At 38.4% G+C, this 17,633-nt stretch overlaps 1 protein-coding gene across 2 annotated transcripts in view; it reads right to left on the reverse strand.

The window, feature by feature from the left end:
- Positions 1-6,666: 6,666 nt before the first annotated feature.
- Positions 6,667-17,633, reverse strand: part of brf1b (BRF1 RNA polymerase III transcription initiation factor subunit b) — a 69,930-nt gene continuing 58,963 nt past the window's right edge. For both annotated transcript variants that reach the window (XM_056264432.1, XM_056264433.1), the window contains exons 17-19: positions 10,776-10,830; positions 7,871-8,054; positions 6,667-7,213 (exon numbers count right to left, since the gene is read on the reverse strand). In XM_056264432.1, coding sequence (XP_056120407.1) covers positions 7,176-7,213; positions 7,871-8,054; positions 10,776-10,830 — 277 coding nt within the window. In that variant the 3' untranslated portion in view covers positions 6,667-7,175. The remainder of the gene's footprint in view (positions 7,214-7,870; positions 8,055-10,775; positions 10,831-17,633) is intronic.

Consider the following 17,633-nt stretch of genomic DNA (forward strand, 5'->3'; position numbering starts at 1 on the left):
CATATCACGCAAAACCGTGCAAATTATACTTTGTTCTCAAAATGTTAATGTTAACAACGTCAGCAAGCATTGCGTGACTACATGTAATGTCCTTCCGATATTATCCTTGTTTTCGCATGGGCCGGTTGCAGTCTCTTTTTTTCTGTAGCCACTCCGAAGTCCGAACGAAGTCTTTTGTATTTTACAGCGGGTGAATCTGTTGTCACTGGTGATTGTCGTTTGAAGCTTTCTGTATCCGCCATCAAATTGATAAGTTTAATTATATCAAGTGCTGTGAGAAAAGGCTATAAATCTCCACCTCCAGCATCCTCACACGCAATATAGCTTATACTAGCCGAGACTCTTCTTTATGTGTACAGATGTGACGTAATGACGCAAAGACATGCTCGAATCTCCCGCGGTAATCCACCAGTACCACTGGAATTAAAAACATTATTACAAGCTTACCGCTTTGAATCGAGCTAAGGCAAGCAGATAGTTTTGAACAGCTGGCTGGTTATGTATTTTCTCAAATATGTATTTTGGATAATTTTTTAACCCCAAAAAAGCTACGGACTGCAGCTTTAAGTTTGATAATTCATGTTTATGACATATTTATGACAATTTATGTTGTCTTGGTAATGTCAAATTGTCATTACCAAGACACTGACAGGTTATGATGTATTGGTTTATGTCAAGTTGTCATAACAAACATCTCAAACAATGTCATATTTGCATTGAAAATGTCATAATTGAGCGAATGACACTTAATGACAGTTGTCATAAACATGCATAAACCCTCCTTCATATGTCATGATTATGAAAGTGTCATGTCAGTCTTATGCACACCCCTTCAAGTAAAGCGTTACCAGAATGTCTCAAAATAAATTGTTACCCATAATTCTAATTCCAATATTATCATTTGCATTTTATATATATTTGTGGAATGTCAATGAATGAAATGGACACCAACTGCAATTTAGAAAAAGTGTACATCATGTCTACATTGTGGTAAACCAAAATATAAATAGTAAAATATTGCAATATACAAATATTGCAAAGGCCTATTAATAATTATTTTAAATAAAATATTAATATTTTAATAACAAATAAAAGCAGTTGAAGACAAAATGTTGTTAATTTCAAAATTACTATTATTATTTAATATGTACATATTTGGGCCCTGTAGGACACCAAACATAAAAAGAGTCAATTCATTCTGAACAGAACATGAAGTTTAACCATCATTCGATAAAAGACAAGTCAACAATGCACATTATGAGAGAAACCAACCAAGATATAATTCAATAGGTGCAAAAATAAGCTTCGCTGACAAGTCTAGACAGTCAGCAGTAGCAATTATTTGCAGATTTTCACATTTTGCAGTCATTTTTTCTAATAAATACCTTTACAATGATGCAACCATGTATCACTGTGCAATGACATTGCAGCTATTGTCACGTGTTGTCCTCTGTCAGTAAACATTTGCTTAAAAATGAGAAAGTAATTAGGCACTCTGGTTAAATAAAGGTTATATTAAAAACAACTAGAAGAGAATAAATGTCTGGGCTTAAGAAGTGAGCCAGAAGAATGCACAAGTGGCGGAGCAGCAGATGGCTCAGATCGGGCTGGGCTCGGGCTCGTTGTGTTTAAATAGATCATTGAATGGGGCCCTGGCGAGTTTGTCTCTTCATGGCTACGGTGTGTTATACCTCTTAATGTGCATGTTATATTCTATTGTTCGCACCGTTGGGTTTTTGTGCATAATTAAGAGGCATGTGGGACATAGGGCTTTGAGTTTGAAGGAACAGAGGATGGGGGTCTTCTTCAGCTAAACTGTCTCCCAGAACAGCTGAGCAGTGAGGGGACTCACTTCAGTAGATATGGCGAGCTGCCCCATCACGGCAAGCACGGTAAATTTAGCAGGCAACAGCACTAGACAACTCTGCAGGGAATGAAAGTGCAGAGGATGTTCTCTACATAGTGTACTGTTACTAGCAGTGATCATTTGGAGACGTGACAGCATCTCTGAGAGCCTGCGTGGGACAACCTCTGAACGGTTACATAATTGGTGCACTGCAGGAAAAGATAGAGATAGGTCGCATATATCTGTGCTTCAGTCTGCAATAACTCAGAGAGATGCAGAGAGACATGAAGAGTAGGACAGAGGACAAATGGACAACAAATACTAGGAGGATATAATATCTTGCACAGTTTTGCTATTATAAATGGAAAAATTCACACAGAATGTGTTCTTGCATTTGAAAATGCAAGATACAGTGAAAACAGTAAAAAAAATTGAATAAAATGGAAACAGCAGCTACTATTTACACGTGCTTGTAAAAGTTGCCCCACCCCTTCTTCTGATTGGTCCACTGTTTTGAAACTGCCATGGATTAGAAAGTTGAACATTTGACTTTAAATGACAATATCAAACAAATTCAAGTTATATAAACAATAACTTACTGATCTAAAAAAAACATTTTCCCAGAAAGTTTGAGTTATAACGTGATTATAATAAATGATGATGAGCCAAATTATTTAAAAATAATGCTCAGACTCTTATTTTCCAATAATTCAACAGCCTGTAATCAATGATTCCTTAAATATTGTAATACCTATTGCAAGTTTAGAAGTTTTGACATTTATATAAAATGCTGCAATATTTACGCATATATAAAGGCATTTATAAAGTGAAAAAAAATGTTACGACCATTTTAATTTATGTGGAATTTACTATCAATAACTGTGTAAGATATATTTTTTTCCCTTTTCCTATCCCATGATCATGGCAACATTTCAATATATCGATTCCTTTCATCTATACAAAATTCATCTTCCTCTTAAAATAAAAGTGTAAAATAAACATTGGCACATATAGCATTCTTAAAAACAGCGCAAGATGCACAATGGTCAACAGCACGTTTAGTGCGCGTTTACATATAACAATTTAAAGGGGTCATGAACTGGCTTTTTACATTTTTTTATATTGTTGTCTGAGGTCAACTTATGACGTTCGCTTGGTTTTTACATTCAGAAACATCAAAATGAATAAGAAATAGGCTATTTTCTACCCTAGTTTTGAGCCTAGCTCAAATACGCTCGGTTTTTATGGGCGTCTCGCATTGAAGACTTGGAAGTAAACGCCCACTGCTGTGAGTGGATAACAGTTTTGCATATTATAATGAGTTTCGTATATTATAATGAGTTTCGTGTTATGCGCGAATCGGTGGGCGGGGCTAAACCGGCCGTGTTGAAGTAGGCGTTGATCTTCTTCTGCGGGGGTGGTGTTTTATCCTCTTTGTCGTCATAGTTCCCCACTTTGAAAAACGAGTCGTTTGCTGAGCCTGGTGTCAATAAAAGCTTTTATTGGACTAACAAGGACGTTTTCAGTTCTGAAACTTACAGGATATTCTTATAATATGATGACCTCTTAGATGTCAAAAGCTCAAGGAAAATTTGATTTCTCAGTTCATCACCCCTTTAAAAGCAGCGCGTTGTTGTTTTTTGTCCCCTTCTGAGGTGTATATGCTTGGTTCGGCCTGGTGAACAAGGTCATGTTTGCTCTCACCTGAGTCCAGTGAAGTGACCACAGTCAGAAGAGACAGATGAGCTATCTGCCAGCACACAGCATACAGGAGAACAGTCACATTGTATAAATCACACAGCCATCTACCCTGAACCTCCAGGACACAGCTGGCCTGTGGTACACAAGAAAATGATTATGCACAATCCACAGGCTTTGCCATAGCCCAAGGCCAAGAGCAACTCAAAACAGCCTGAGACTAGGAAGGGTGCAAACAGCATGCATTGTTGCATTTGCTCTGAAACCTAAAGGGACCGTATTAATCACTTATTCATCACAACCATCATTGTATCTTAATGAGTGTCATAAGACATTATCATCCATTATTTTCCACTTAATGTCTACGAACAGCATCTGTGGCATGACGTTGAGTCACTTCAATTCATCCCTTAACAAAGCACATATTTTTGTTAAAACATGTATATTAAAGAAAGTCAAATTTTTTAATTCTATCATATTTACTCACCCCATGCTATTCCAAACATGCACAACTCTTTTTCTTCTGTGAAAAAGATGATATTTTGAAGATGTTGGTAACCAAACCGTTTTGGTTCCCAATGATCTCAAAAATTACATTACGTCAAAATATCTTTTTTTCACAGAAGTAGTCATATTTTGGGTGGACTGTCCATTTAAAGTGGCATTCAGTAATTCATTCCTTATTAAAAAGTTTGAATAGTACTTTTTAAAAATTACACTCAAGTGAGATGAAGACGCCTAATAAAATCTGTTTTATTTTGCTCTATGGTAGTCAATGGAGCCCGAGATCTGTTTGGTTACCAACATTCTTCAAAATATCTTCCTGTGTGTTCAGCAGAACAAAGGTGTGTATACAGGTTTGTAACAACTAAAGAGTAAATGATGACAGAATTTTCACTTTTGAGGTAGGACTATATTTTTAGGCAGAGGAACTTAATTTTTATGAACTGAGAGACAAATCAAACTTAAGAAATGTAACCATGTAGTTAAATTAAACAAGAAATGTAACCTTTAGTAGTAGTTTTAGTCGCTTGACATGAAAAATAAACAACATAAATGAGTAAAATTCTGTCATCATTTACTCACCCTCATTTCGTTCCAATCCCGTATGACTTTCCTTCTTTCTTCAGTGGAACACAAAAGAAGCGGTGGACGTTCTTTTTCAGTCAATTACAATGAATGAGGACGGTTTATGTTGATTTTTACGAACTGAGAGACAAATCAAACTTGCATGTAATTTAACCATATTAGAGTGATTGCAAGGGTGGTTGTTTGCAGCTCAAGTTCCTCCTTTAATGCAAAAATATGGGATTTTTTTCGTTGCTTTATCATCCATCAAGCACACGTTGTCTAGAAAAGTAAGCAAAAAAAGGTGATGAGCATAACTCTCTTTAATAAGCTGCATGGTAACATAACTAACTTCAATTTGGGCTGGTAATCATGAAATCCAGTCCAGCGGTTGCTTGCGGTTATCTATAGGATGTTAAAATCACAGTGTTGACCTTGCTCTGAGAAGACTGTGTGATTAATATACCAGATCAACTGAAACCAGAGTAGGTCTACAGCCAGACAGAGTGGGAAGCAATTTGAACACAATGCTTTGAAAGAACTGAACCTGATACAGTTGAAGTCCATGGGCACCATGAGCCTGCATCTGTGGACAAATCAAATCAGATGTGAGTGACAGGCAGCAGTACTGCAGAAGCAGACTATTATAGTGTCTTGTTACCCTTCAGTCTGACCACCAGAGCGGGTTAAATGGGCTGCAGTTTCTTCATACTCTCAAAAGCGCACACATAATGTAGACTATGCTGGAATCTTAAACCTCCAGGTAGCCACATATACTGCTCTGCCGTGTATGAATTCGGCCATTCACGCAGACAGGCTCAGGTTATTTAGGGGTAAATGGTTCTCTTTGGAGGCTTTCGTTCTAATGAGCTATCTGTTGATGAGCTCTGTCAGGGTATATGAGCCACAGGCAAAGCCCAACGCATTCGTCTGACCTCAAGACTCGTAAAATCTATATCATTAGCCATTACAGTGCTCGCTCGCAAATGAAAATGGGATTTGTATGTTCCAGCTTTTCTTGTGGTTCTTGAATGCTCAGATCATAGTCGCACAAAGACTGCTCTATTCTTATAATGAAACTCAGGAAACACTGATGAATCGCAGTTCTAAACTTCCTTGACCATGACTCCTGAACAAATCTGATTTGAGACATTTGTGATTGTATCACAGACGTGTAGCTTTTGGGAAGGAGAGTTTAGGCTGTTATTCTGTGAGATTGGTTTGGTTGCCCAAACTAGAGTGTGTGTGTGTGTGTGTGTGTGTGTGTGTGTGTGTGTGTGTGTGTTGATAAAAAGCTAATAATCAATCATCAATAAAAAAAATATCTAAATAAAACACTTAATAAAAGAGATTCATTAATTTGTTTACCTGCATGTCATGTGACCAATAACCCACATTAGAGAACTGTAAACATGCAAATATGTCAATTATTGAAATATTAACTTAAACTCTTTAGGGGGGGTACTTCAAGTAAATATTTTATGTCAAAGGGGTTTGGCTGAGAAAAGCGCTTGGGAATCTCTGCTGTAAGAGGCTGTACAGTAGTTGCTTGACATGAAAAATAAACAAGAAATTAACCCTGAATTCACAATTTAAAGCATTAGTTTACACACAAGTCATCATTTACTCACCCACATGTTGTTCCAATCCCGTATGACTTTCCTTCTTTCTTCAATGGAACACAAAAGGAGCATTTTTGAGGAATGCGGTGGTCGTTCTTTTTCAGTCAATTACAATGAACGAGGACGAGGGCTTTAAAATCTTCAAAAATAATGCAAAAAGCATCATAAAACATCCTGAATAAACGTGAATTTATTCAAATACATTATATTGTTCAAGTCACTAGTTTCCAATCACAGATCTGTACTCTGAAATCTACATCTTACAATAGTATTCAATGAAAACAGATAAAAACAAGGGTCATAACCTTTCTGTACAATACACTGCAGTATATTACACATTCATATTTATCATAACCCAACACAGAAGAACATTTACTTTTCATGGAATTAGGAAATATAATGACAAAATACTATCACATATACATGATATATACAGACATATGTAGCATTAAATAGCTTAAAAATAAAAAGTTAAACACAGTGCCATATATTTACAGCTTCTTACTATATATGTAAAACAAATCGCTAGTACATTGTCCCACAATGCATCCAACATTATTAGCAAGCTGAGCAGACTTCAGTATCTTCACATGTTCAAATCCTACTGCACCTGTGAAACATCTTCTCTGAGATCCTCAGCAAACTACTTCAGTGCTTCCTGTTTCTTAGTGAAACATTGGCTAAAATGGTGCTAAATAAGTGCTAAAATGATTTTATGCACTGATTGTTCTTCAGTCTAAAGCTGCCAGCCACCTTCTTCCGTAGTAGCTCACTCATCACACAGATGCTGCAGTTTAACCAGTCATATGTACTGCACTGAGGGAGAGTGACCTTTCGTAAATGCGCAGCATATTATAGGCGTCTCAAATGTGCTTTAAATGCTCTTCTCTTCACTGTACAGGGTAATGGAAGGACAAGTTTGGTGGGCAGACAAGTTCAGTCTAAAAAACCTCCTCTTCTTCAGCTTCACATCCGTAATCTGTAAAGACAAAGGTTTGAATGAATTCTGTGGTTTCGGGATAAATGGTGAAAAAGTCAGAACGGTAAAGATTAGATTAGATGGTAGACTGCTACCAGGACACTTCTGTGATAAGCAAGTATTTGTAGATGTATGACTTGCAGAGGAGACGGGATCGGAGTAGTTTATCAAGATGATAAACACTTCAAATGCAGTCTGCCACGAATGCTAGAGAGTTACAGCCCACTTAGCATTACACAATTTGTCAAGATGAAGAGCCAGACCTTGGAACTAATCTGGGAAACCCTTGATCACTGAACCCTCGAGCCGTGACTTCATTATCCTTGTCAGTGACAAGGCTACAATCCGCTGTGACATACCAACACATTCTCATCCTTTGGCGTCATATAGGTGACGCCATATGACATTTCGTTGAAATACTACGCACATGGCACCCTTTAGCGTGAATATAACACGCACTGTTATGGGTAGGTTTAGGTCTGTGGTAGGGTCTGCGTCTCATATTGACGCTAAAGGATGCCAGTAACGTGTATGACGCCTTGGGTTCTGCGTGTTATATTCACGCTAAAGGGTGCCATGTGCGTAGTATTTCAACGAAATGTCATATGGCGTCACCTATATGACGCCAAAGGATGAGAACGGGCTCGACATACTGACCATTTCCACCTATCAGCTCCATGGCGCTAACGCAAGACTCTTCCGCCTCTTCCTCATTTTCCTCTTCTTCCTCTGCGGGTTCCTCATATGCTACAGGCCCAATTTCCAGCATGGGGGGAGGGGTGGGGGCCGGAGGGGGCTCTGGGGCTGCAGGAGGCAACATCGTGGTGATGTTGGCAGTGACCTGAAATAAACAAGCAGTGTTTTAGAACAACAAACATCAATTGCCAGATTCGCTATATTTGTTTATAAATTCACAATGCTCCCCAAACTCTGAAAATCTGAATTCTACTGCCAGATTGAAATCATAATATCAATACTTTTTGGTTAGTACCCCATGGTACAGTGGCTACTAAATATGCATCTAAAACGTTAAAATGTGGTGCTTATGTGGGTAATGCCAGTTTGAATTTGATCTGCAAAATTTCCTGATCCCATTCCTTCTCTCTTTTCTAATAATCTCCATTTTTTTTCAGTTCTGAAGTGCAGTGACATAATATCACATCTAACATACTAAATCGTGGTGCTAAATACATGCATCTGATATGTTCAATCTTGGTGCTCATGTAGGAAATGCAGGTTTAATTCTGGCCTGCAACAGGTCCTGATCCCAGTTCGCCTCTTTCTCATGAATAATTTCCATAAGAATATTTAATACTGATTCTAAGTCAGCACCATAGTGTGGTGGCTAGCATATTTGCATGTGACATTTTCAATCATGAAGGAAATACAGATTTCAATCTGGCCTGCAATGTTTGCTGATTCCATTCTCCCTTCTCTCCCCATAATCATTTACTATCATTCTCCACTATCTTTCCAATGAAGTAAAAAAAAAAAAAAAAAAAAAACTAAAAATAGTGATTCTTCACATCCCAGTTGAGGCAAAAACAGAGATTAAATCCCTCCCCCCCAAAAAAGATTCAGGGCTACATCTCCCAGCAGGCATATGTATAAGGAAGTACAGCTCAGGGGAAGCAGAGGCCTAAATCAATTATCATGTTGTGAAAAACGGAGGAAGAGCATGAAAGTCTCAGTGGTAATTATAGCACAGACTTGCCGCTGTACCGTGAGGCCGCTCTTCAGGCGGTGCCAGTAAAGGGGAAACGGCAGCAGCGGGGATCTTGTAATAGGGACTGCCAAGCTTGGCAAACGCCTAAAAGACGCCCCGCAGCTCACCTGTGGGTTACACCCTGAGTGAGTAACCAAGGCTGGGATCACAGAGACATGCAGAGGCCTGATGGCTGGAGAATCTGGGCTGGGGCATTAACGATCTCATTAGGAACAAGACAATTTAGAAAACTTGAGATAATATTCCAGTACTTTTCTGTGTAGTACTTCTATTTCCTTCTACGGTTCCTTGCCACATCTGAACTAAAACCCCTTGTGTATGAAACAGTGCTCTGCTTGTTCTTGTTTTGTGGGGGAAAGGGAAGAACAGCTAATGTTTCTGAATAATGTTCCATAATTCTGAATCTCACAGAGAAAGACACAATACATTATATAACACTGATCTTTTTTCAGAAGATCTCTGTAACAACCTGGATGGGACCTCGGAAAGCTTCAGTGCGTGAGCAAAGTTGACCCCTGCAGTCATTTTGTACTTGATTTTTTTGCCACAGCAAATTTGTCTATTTGTGCATGCACTTTCGTATGGTTGACTTCAGACCACATTGCTGCTTATTATTCAAGCTTGACCATTTTGAAGAGAGACAATAAGACCTAGAAAAGCCAAACCATCAAATTTTGTGACTTGAACATTACCACAGATATTGACTTTCAATTAAATGTATATGCCATATTTACCCCATATTGTGAAATATGCTGGTTCGCTATTTACTGCAGTGACATTTAGCTATGATGGATTTGATTATCGTGATGGATTTACCACTGAAGTCAAGTAGGGTTAGTCAAGCAAATTTGATTTGACCTCTATAAAGCTGGAAGCTGAAATATTGCTCATTGGGTCAACAAGAAAACAGACCGCAAACAGTTCTGCACTGAGATGCCATTCAGTAATCACATTAAAGCCTTGGGTTAGAAATGAGGCGCATGGTTCAAAAGGAGAAGAGAAATTTCTTGCCATATTTAGTTTTAATGTCCAATCAAATGGGTTGCAAAATAATAACTATGGTTTGTGCTGACATGTGTTTCATGTTAAAGGTGCTCTAAGCGATGTCACGCGTTTTTTAGGCCAAAACATTTTTTGTCACATACAGCAAACATCTCCTCACTATCCGCTGGCTGCCTGTCCCCTGAACACACTGTAAAGAAACGCGATCTCTGTAGACAGCCCTGGCTCCACACACAGCAACAAAAACAAACTGCAGCGACCCGCTCCCCAAAACATAACAAACTGTTCTAGCCAATCACCGACAAGAAGGGTTTGGGGGTGTGGTTTGGGGGGTTAGTGTGCGGATGAGGAGGAGGGAGGGTCTAGCTAGCCTCCGTTTTGTTTGACAATAGTTCGAACGTCAACAAGAAGTGACGTCACCCAGGATCGCTTAGAGAACCTTTAAAACTATACTAACACTTACATTTACTAAATGTAGTTTTGCATATTGCTAGGTCTATGAATATTTTTTTTACCATAATGCAGGACTACTACACTGTAAACAATTATTTCCATGAATTTCTTTTTCTTTTGTCAAAACAACTTAGATAATTAATGTGGTTCAGATAACATATTTTGAGTTTCTATTTATTAAACCATTCTCCTTGATTGTATTAATATATACATTTTTCATTTCAATGAACTCAAAATTTTAAGGCAATCAGGTAACTTACTTTTTTTAAGTTAAACCACCAATAATTTTTTACAGTGTACTCTGTCTAATGGAAAATAATCTTTGAATGGAAAATCAAACATATTATTAACATTAACAGTAAGCACCCTCATTTGACCTACCGGTGTGGCTGCTGTCCTCTTCTTCTTGGGAGCGGATGATATTAAAGGGCGGAGCCTAAAGAAACAAGATAGAAAGGTCAAATAATTATTTAATGATTTTTCGGTGGCCTCACCCTTCTTCACAGCAGAAGAGCTCAAGAGCCCGTAACAAGCCTAATTTTCCTTCTAAAAATATGAAAATATGAAGCATACTTCCTGCCCCCTCCTTCACTCCCATCCCACAGCAGATTACAGAGGCATATCTAAAGCAATAGATTCACACTGAGACCTGCACTACTGGGGCCAAAGAAGCCCTGTGGCGCTGATGAAATGCTCAGCTTACACTTCCTGGCGACTGGATTTAAACATCAAACACCATCACTATTTAGGGCTAATATTAAAGAGACCAGTATAAAACATTCATTAGTTTGATGGGGGAAGGGAGAGAGGAAGAGGGAACGTTCTGAAATGAGAATGACCTTGATCTGGCTTCATGTTAGTCCAGTGTGCACCGTGAAGACAGACTGCTATTTATGTCATAATTATGATAAGCTGGTTCAGAGCTAAAGTGGTACAACGGCAGTTACATGTTTTGCCTGTGCATTTCTATATACAAGACAGAAGAAGAATATATAGGCAAGCTATTTATGTACAAAATAAATAGGAGTACTGTATATGCTATACTCAAAAACTTGAAGACATGTCTTCACCTGCTTTTTTTAAAATGTGAATGCTTGGAGCTTGTCTCATTTTAAAGCTCCATCTGATCTCATAAGGTTTACGTTAAGAGTATGTAAAAAAAAAAGGTGTGTAAGGTGTCTTTGAATGCCCAAAGACTCCCCTGAATGTGTTAGAATGACTGAGCATAAAAACAGCATTATAAGTAGGCAAGAATTTGCACAATACTATTTAAAACAGCACTGATTGTGAATAGAAAGTTGCCTTCAAATGCAAGCCAAATAATCCCAACATTTTGGAAAGCTTTACCAAAACAGACATGAAGGGTGTACATTGTTCACTCTGTTACACTGATGTATTAATTCATAATATACTTGCAATAGTACTGAAAGTACTGCTTATGCAAATGCAGCTTCACGTAGAGTCTCAATATTGTCTAAATATACAGAACGACCCACACAAATACACTCACACAGGCATATAAACACACAGTGAAGTGCAGAAAAGCTGGGCAGCGACTGTGCCTCCCTGGTGAGATCTCCCCGAGGACTTTGTGAGAGCACTTTCTTGGCCGATAAGGGAAAGTGCTGCTAATTAATCTGCTTAAGGAAGAGAGGAGGAGGAGAAAAAGAGCGAGCGAGAGAGAAAGTACACGCTGAGAACGGGGCTTCCTTTGTCGTAACTCATTAGGAGTGGCGGCCTACATCAGCCATCTGCAGCATGCTGGCCGAGTCGAGTCTGTTCTGGACAGATCTGCTCTATGCACCAGTGTCCTGGCCCTGGCACACATCCTCAACATAACTCCAGTATTAGGATTATCCGACACATTACTGGAAAACACAATCACCCCCGAGCGGCCTCGCAGAGTGAATAGTCTTGGGAAGAGGCGCAGATCTACAACCCAAGTGTGACTAATACACTTACAAATCTTCAGCCATGGATTGAAATGGCCTCCGGCTGAATCTAGAGCACATATTGTGTATCAGATGCCTCTGCTTGCGGGGACTGGGAAACGTAGATAATCTTACAATACCGAATGCACGAGCTCGACTGAAGGGAGTGAGGATGAAAATGAACCAGAAAGAAGATCTTTCAAAAAGTTCAAGCGATTGTTTTGCCCCTCAAAGGGCACGTCAAGGGGGAACAAATGGCAGACCTTTTTAAAACAAGAAAGATTTATTTGAGAACCAAATTATGTAAAACACCCCAGAAAAATAGTCTTTTTTCCCATTTTTTTTAAACAAAAACTTTATAAAACTGTGTTAAATTTAAGCTCAAAACAGGAAAAAACTCAATTCAAATAAATTGGAAAATAAATTCAATTCAAAATATATTCATTTCTTATATATTTGCTGCAAGGAGACGACTGAGCTGCAACTGGGTCTTTGAAACACTACAGTAAAAAGCAACTGCTATAAAGTAAACCAATTACTGTTATTTGTCTTGTTTTAAAGGTGCTAAAAGGACATGTTAGTCGCTTCACTAACTTCCGTCCGACACTGAATTCTACAAAATCCCGTCCTCGAAATCGAATGTCAGCTAACCTGGCTGCTCAAAACGACTGACAGGTATATGCCTCAAAGTGCTCAGACAAAAATAGTGGTCAGAGTCATTTTTGAATTCAGTTTACAGTGTTTTTTCATAGAGACTGTTGCGAGTCCTCAGGACTCATATTTAAGTAATATCCGTCTGGTAGTTCCATGAATTTATGTTCCAAGTTACTCTATAAAGCAGATTACAGCAAGATTCACTTTTCTAAATGTATCCTACACTGTTACAATATACATAACCCAGTACACTGTAAAAAATGATTGTGATTTTAACGGTAAAAAATGCTACAGTGAAAAACTGTTAATTGGTTAACAGAAAGTTTCCTTACTATATACGGTAAATAACTGTGATATATGTAATGGTACATTTAATGTAATTTTACTGTAAAATACCGTTAAATTTACAGTTTTTGGAAGTGAAAAAGAACAAGTCATTGTATAATTTACAGTGAAAAAATGTAAATTGACATTCCCACAATTCCCTGCGTGACACTTCACATTTGATGTATTTTGTTTTTAAATAACTGTTTCTTCATAATTTTCTTAGTTTTTTTCTAATCAGTTATGTACATTAGGGTTTTATGTTACATTTAATGTTGTTAAATTAATGCTTATTGCATTTTTTAAATTTCAACATGTTACCATGATGGTGTTTAATGTTTGTGTGAATGACACTGTGCAGCTTCTGTACATTAGTACTAACTTTCTTGTGGAAGAGCTGCTTATGATGAGCTTTGGTTGACCATTTGACTCTCATCACTGCTGTGATTGTTGGCTGTCAGTGTATTACAATGGGAAAAAACAGATATTAATACTCCAAAATGTCAGTAAATTAACATTCAGATAATGAAATACGGTTTATTGCTGTAAAATTATATACGGTTAAAAGTCTAAAACGTTGCTAAAACCTAAAACGTTGCTACCGTATTTTTAACAGGAAAACTCTGGTAACCACAGCTGCCAGGGTTTTCCTGTAAATTTATCGTATTTTTTTTTACAGTGTACAATAAGGTTGTTCTAAACAGTAGGCACCAATATTTATTCTATTTCAGTGGTTTTCAACCCTTTTGACTAAAAATGTCCCGTTGGCCAACACAATAATCGAGAGTCATCCTGAGTGACACTCTTGGAAGTTTGTTGAGGCCCCTGGTTGAGACCTACTGCTCAACTTCCATAAGTTTCATCCTAAATTGAAGACAGCACTACAAATGTATTATTCCATACTGACAAAAAATAGAAGACTATTTCTTTAAATATTTGTGTATACTATGCATTTTGGGGTTTGGTGTTAGTATTGCATTTGTTTTTTTTAGCAACTCTGAGCGTCATAAAAAAAGGATGCCACCAAACATCATGTCCTAAATAGACATAATATGACAAACTTCCAGTGATAAACAAATTATCTTTCCACACAGTCAATTGAACAATATTTGTAATGTACAGTTATGTGACTAATGAGATTTCACAGTGGGAGGGGATACTTTATTACAATATTGTAAAAAAAAAAAAAAAATCATCAGGCTATGACCATTTAGAACAAAAATGTGTGTATCACATTTACCATTGTACGCGGAATTCTGTGAGCAAAACGCAGTCATCTCAATAGAAAGCTGTAGTTTTCAACAGTAACTTTTTAAAATTTTGGCAAATTGGTGGCTAATTCACATGAATTTAAACAATGTCATTTGCATGTTTTCGTACAATCTGCTTATGCCCAGTGACTGGTATGTTGAGGGGGGGGGATCTTCATGCTTACTTTTTTCTGATAATCATATGTTTTTGTATAATTCACCTTGTACGAATTCATACGCCATTATGTTTTCCTGTGAGATCAGGTTGATAATTTTGCATGAGGGACATGGGGAAAAAGTTCCACCCCGTGGACTTGGCATTGGATTCAATTTTGTTGAACTGAACCAATATAAAGCTGCTTGGTTTGAAAGCTGCTTGGTTTAGAAGCGGTACTTCCTGCAACTACAACCCCGTCTGCGAAATTTCACAGAAGTTTAGCTAATGTCACGCTAAATAGATTAGAACAGAGCGTTTGAGGGTAGCAGCCTATGAAGACAGCAGACAGCAAGGCAGCTCATCAGGGTTTGGATCAGAGCCATCAGCTCACAATCTGATGCACATGTCAGAGGTTTCTGCTCTAACACAGACGCACTTACACCGGCTCCTGAGTACAGTGAATACTGACCCTCCCACGGCCTTCTCTATAAATCACTGATGCAATTTATGGCAGACTGTCTGCTCATCTCTAAACACATTACGATCAGATGACTCGACACACGGGCGGCACTAAGGCCCTTTAACCAGGCAGAATTAACCACCCAAAACTCCAGTGTCAGATTGACAAAACCCTGTAAACACATCCAATTATACTTCAAGAGCTCTTTTATGCATTTAATAGCGGACATCTGCTGCCCAGAGATGTCAGATCAGTGAGCGTCCGAGAGAGAGATGGAGAGAAAAAAAGAGAGGTATAGAACAGGATTATTCAGATATGTGTATCTCGAGGACAATCTCTAAATGTGACCGTTGAACCCTGATCTTCTCCATCTCTGTTTCCACAGCACTGCTCCTTCATGCCCGGCAGGGGCTGACCACATCACAACACAATCCTCCACAACCCCCCCGGGGTAGCACATTCACATATTACACACACCACTGCGAGTGACACTGAGCTGAACGGCCCCTGGCATGTGACCTGGACCACTGGGAACCGTGAGGGTCCTGTATGTGTTTGGAGGTTAGATGTCAAGATGAGTCCTGTATAAACACACATTCAGTATTGTGTGTGCATGCTCTGAAATGTGAAGGGTAAGTGAACGATGATGTCAGTAGGTGTGTGTTTGGTCTGTGAGGTAAGTGTGAATTTCAGTGGAGTGTTACGCACTGGAGTGGGGTCACATTAAGGCCACAAATCAAACATGTATGATGTGAGAATATGAACAAGGTTGTTTAAATTTACACAAGTCTTCGTTTGCCCTAAATTCCTGTTTTTGTATGCTGTGCCTCACTAGTTCCCTATGAGTTAGTATACCATGCATTCAAATTTGGGTACAGGCAAGGGACTTGATTCTCTGAACATTGAGACACTAAAACATCACTGGTACCGCGGCATCACTGTACAAACGTTCAAAAGTTCGAGATGCATCTGGGATCATTTGTTATGTTTATCATGCAGCTTCACTCTCCATTTCTATTGGGTTGAGACTGGAGAAAACACGATGACAGTTTCAGCAAGTGAACATATGCATTTTAAGAATTTTTAATGAGCGAACATACCGACTGCTCTACATCAACTGTCTTTTGTGTCAGACTGTGAGATACTGTATACATCTTAGCTAAGACTTTGGTCACAAATGACACCACTGACTGGCATTTTAAGTCCCCAGAGTCTGTGTTCATTTTGACATCCTCATTTACATACAAAATGTGAAATACTGCAATGCTGTTAGAACTTCATCTGAGATTAAGATATTGTAAAGGCAACTGATCCAAAGACCAGTGACCGGGAACTTTGCCCTCCGACCATTTTCTTCCTTTTTTTTATGATCCTTGAAATGTCTCTTAGTTTAACACAATCTCACTGATCTTTCAGTGAAACCTAAAGGGTTGAATCAGAGTTAAATATGACCGAATACAAGGTTCGATTTAATATATTGAGTAATGAACTTCATTCAATTGAAAATAGTCTGTCAGCCTAGCAAAGCCATAGAGGCAAAACACAGTATCTTCTCATATCCTGTATACAGGAGGTCCGAGGCACATTCACACACTGCAACATCAGGGAGCATCTGTGCATTGCTTCCCCCTCACAGGATTTTCACAGGTGCCTGGTACCAGGTGAAAGTGTGAAGTCAAAATGGGTACATCTGCAGAACAGAACTGTGACATCTTTACTGAGAATAAATCACCAGAACCAGATGGCTGACCTGCATTATTGAACAGAGTGCTACATTTTGGGTGTCCCTCTTGTGAGCTCTCAGGAGGAGGTAAAAACGGGCCAATCCACAGGTCAGATGGGGTGCCCTCAAGGCTGAGTGGGTGAAGCTGGTGAGGACACCCAGCCCTTATGCCAGGCTTCACACACCCCCGGCAGTCTGCACCCGCCCTGGGCCAGATGGTGAATGAGCTGGCTAATGGAGCGAATTCATGCAAGACAAATTTGCCCACTTAACAATCAATCCCAACACTGCTCTGTCATCAATAATTTCCTAGGATCTCCCAGGACTCTTTCAAAGGCAGACTGAATCACTGCTGTAAACACCATCAGGTCTATGAGAGAGATAAAGCTTTGAATAAACTGCCAATCAAACAAAGGCAAATACAATCGCTCGATATGCAGTCTAAAGCATGTTTTTAGAAATACATAACATAACTAAACCAGGTTGGGTTTATTAGATTTATTTATTAGATTATTCCTGAAACATTATTTTTATTATATTATAATTATATAAAATGAATACATGTAATAATCTACAGTATAAACAGTTTATATTATAACTTACTAATTATTATTATCATAAATATACAATATACAAATGATAATCAATACAAATTCATATCAATACATGAATCGCTACAATCCATAATAAAACAGAATCTAAATTGTGATTGGGTTAGACATTTTAAAGTTAATATGCTT

This window comes from Rhinichthys klamathensis, unplaced genomic scaffold, assembly GCF_029890125.1.
Source record: "Rhinichthys klamathensis goyatoka isolate OS25496 unplaced genomic scaffold, OSU_Roscu_1.1 h1tg000221l_1, whole genome shotgun sequence".
Lineage (NCBI taxonomy): Eukaryota > Metazoa > Chordata > Actinopteri > Cypriniformes > Leuciscidae > Rhinichthys > Rhinichthys klamathensis.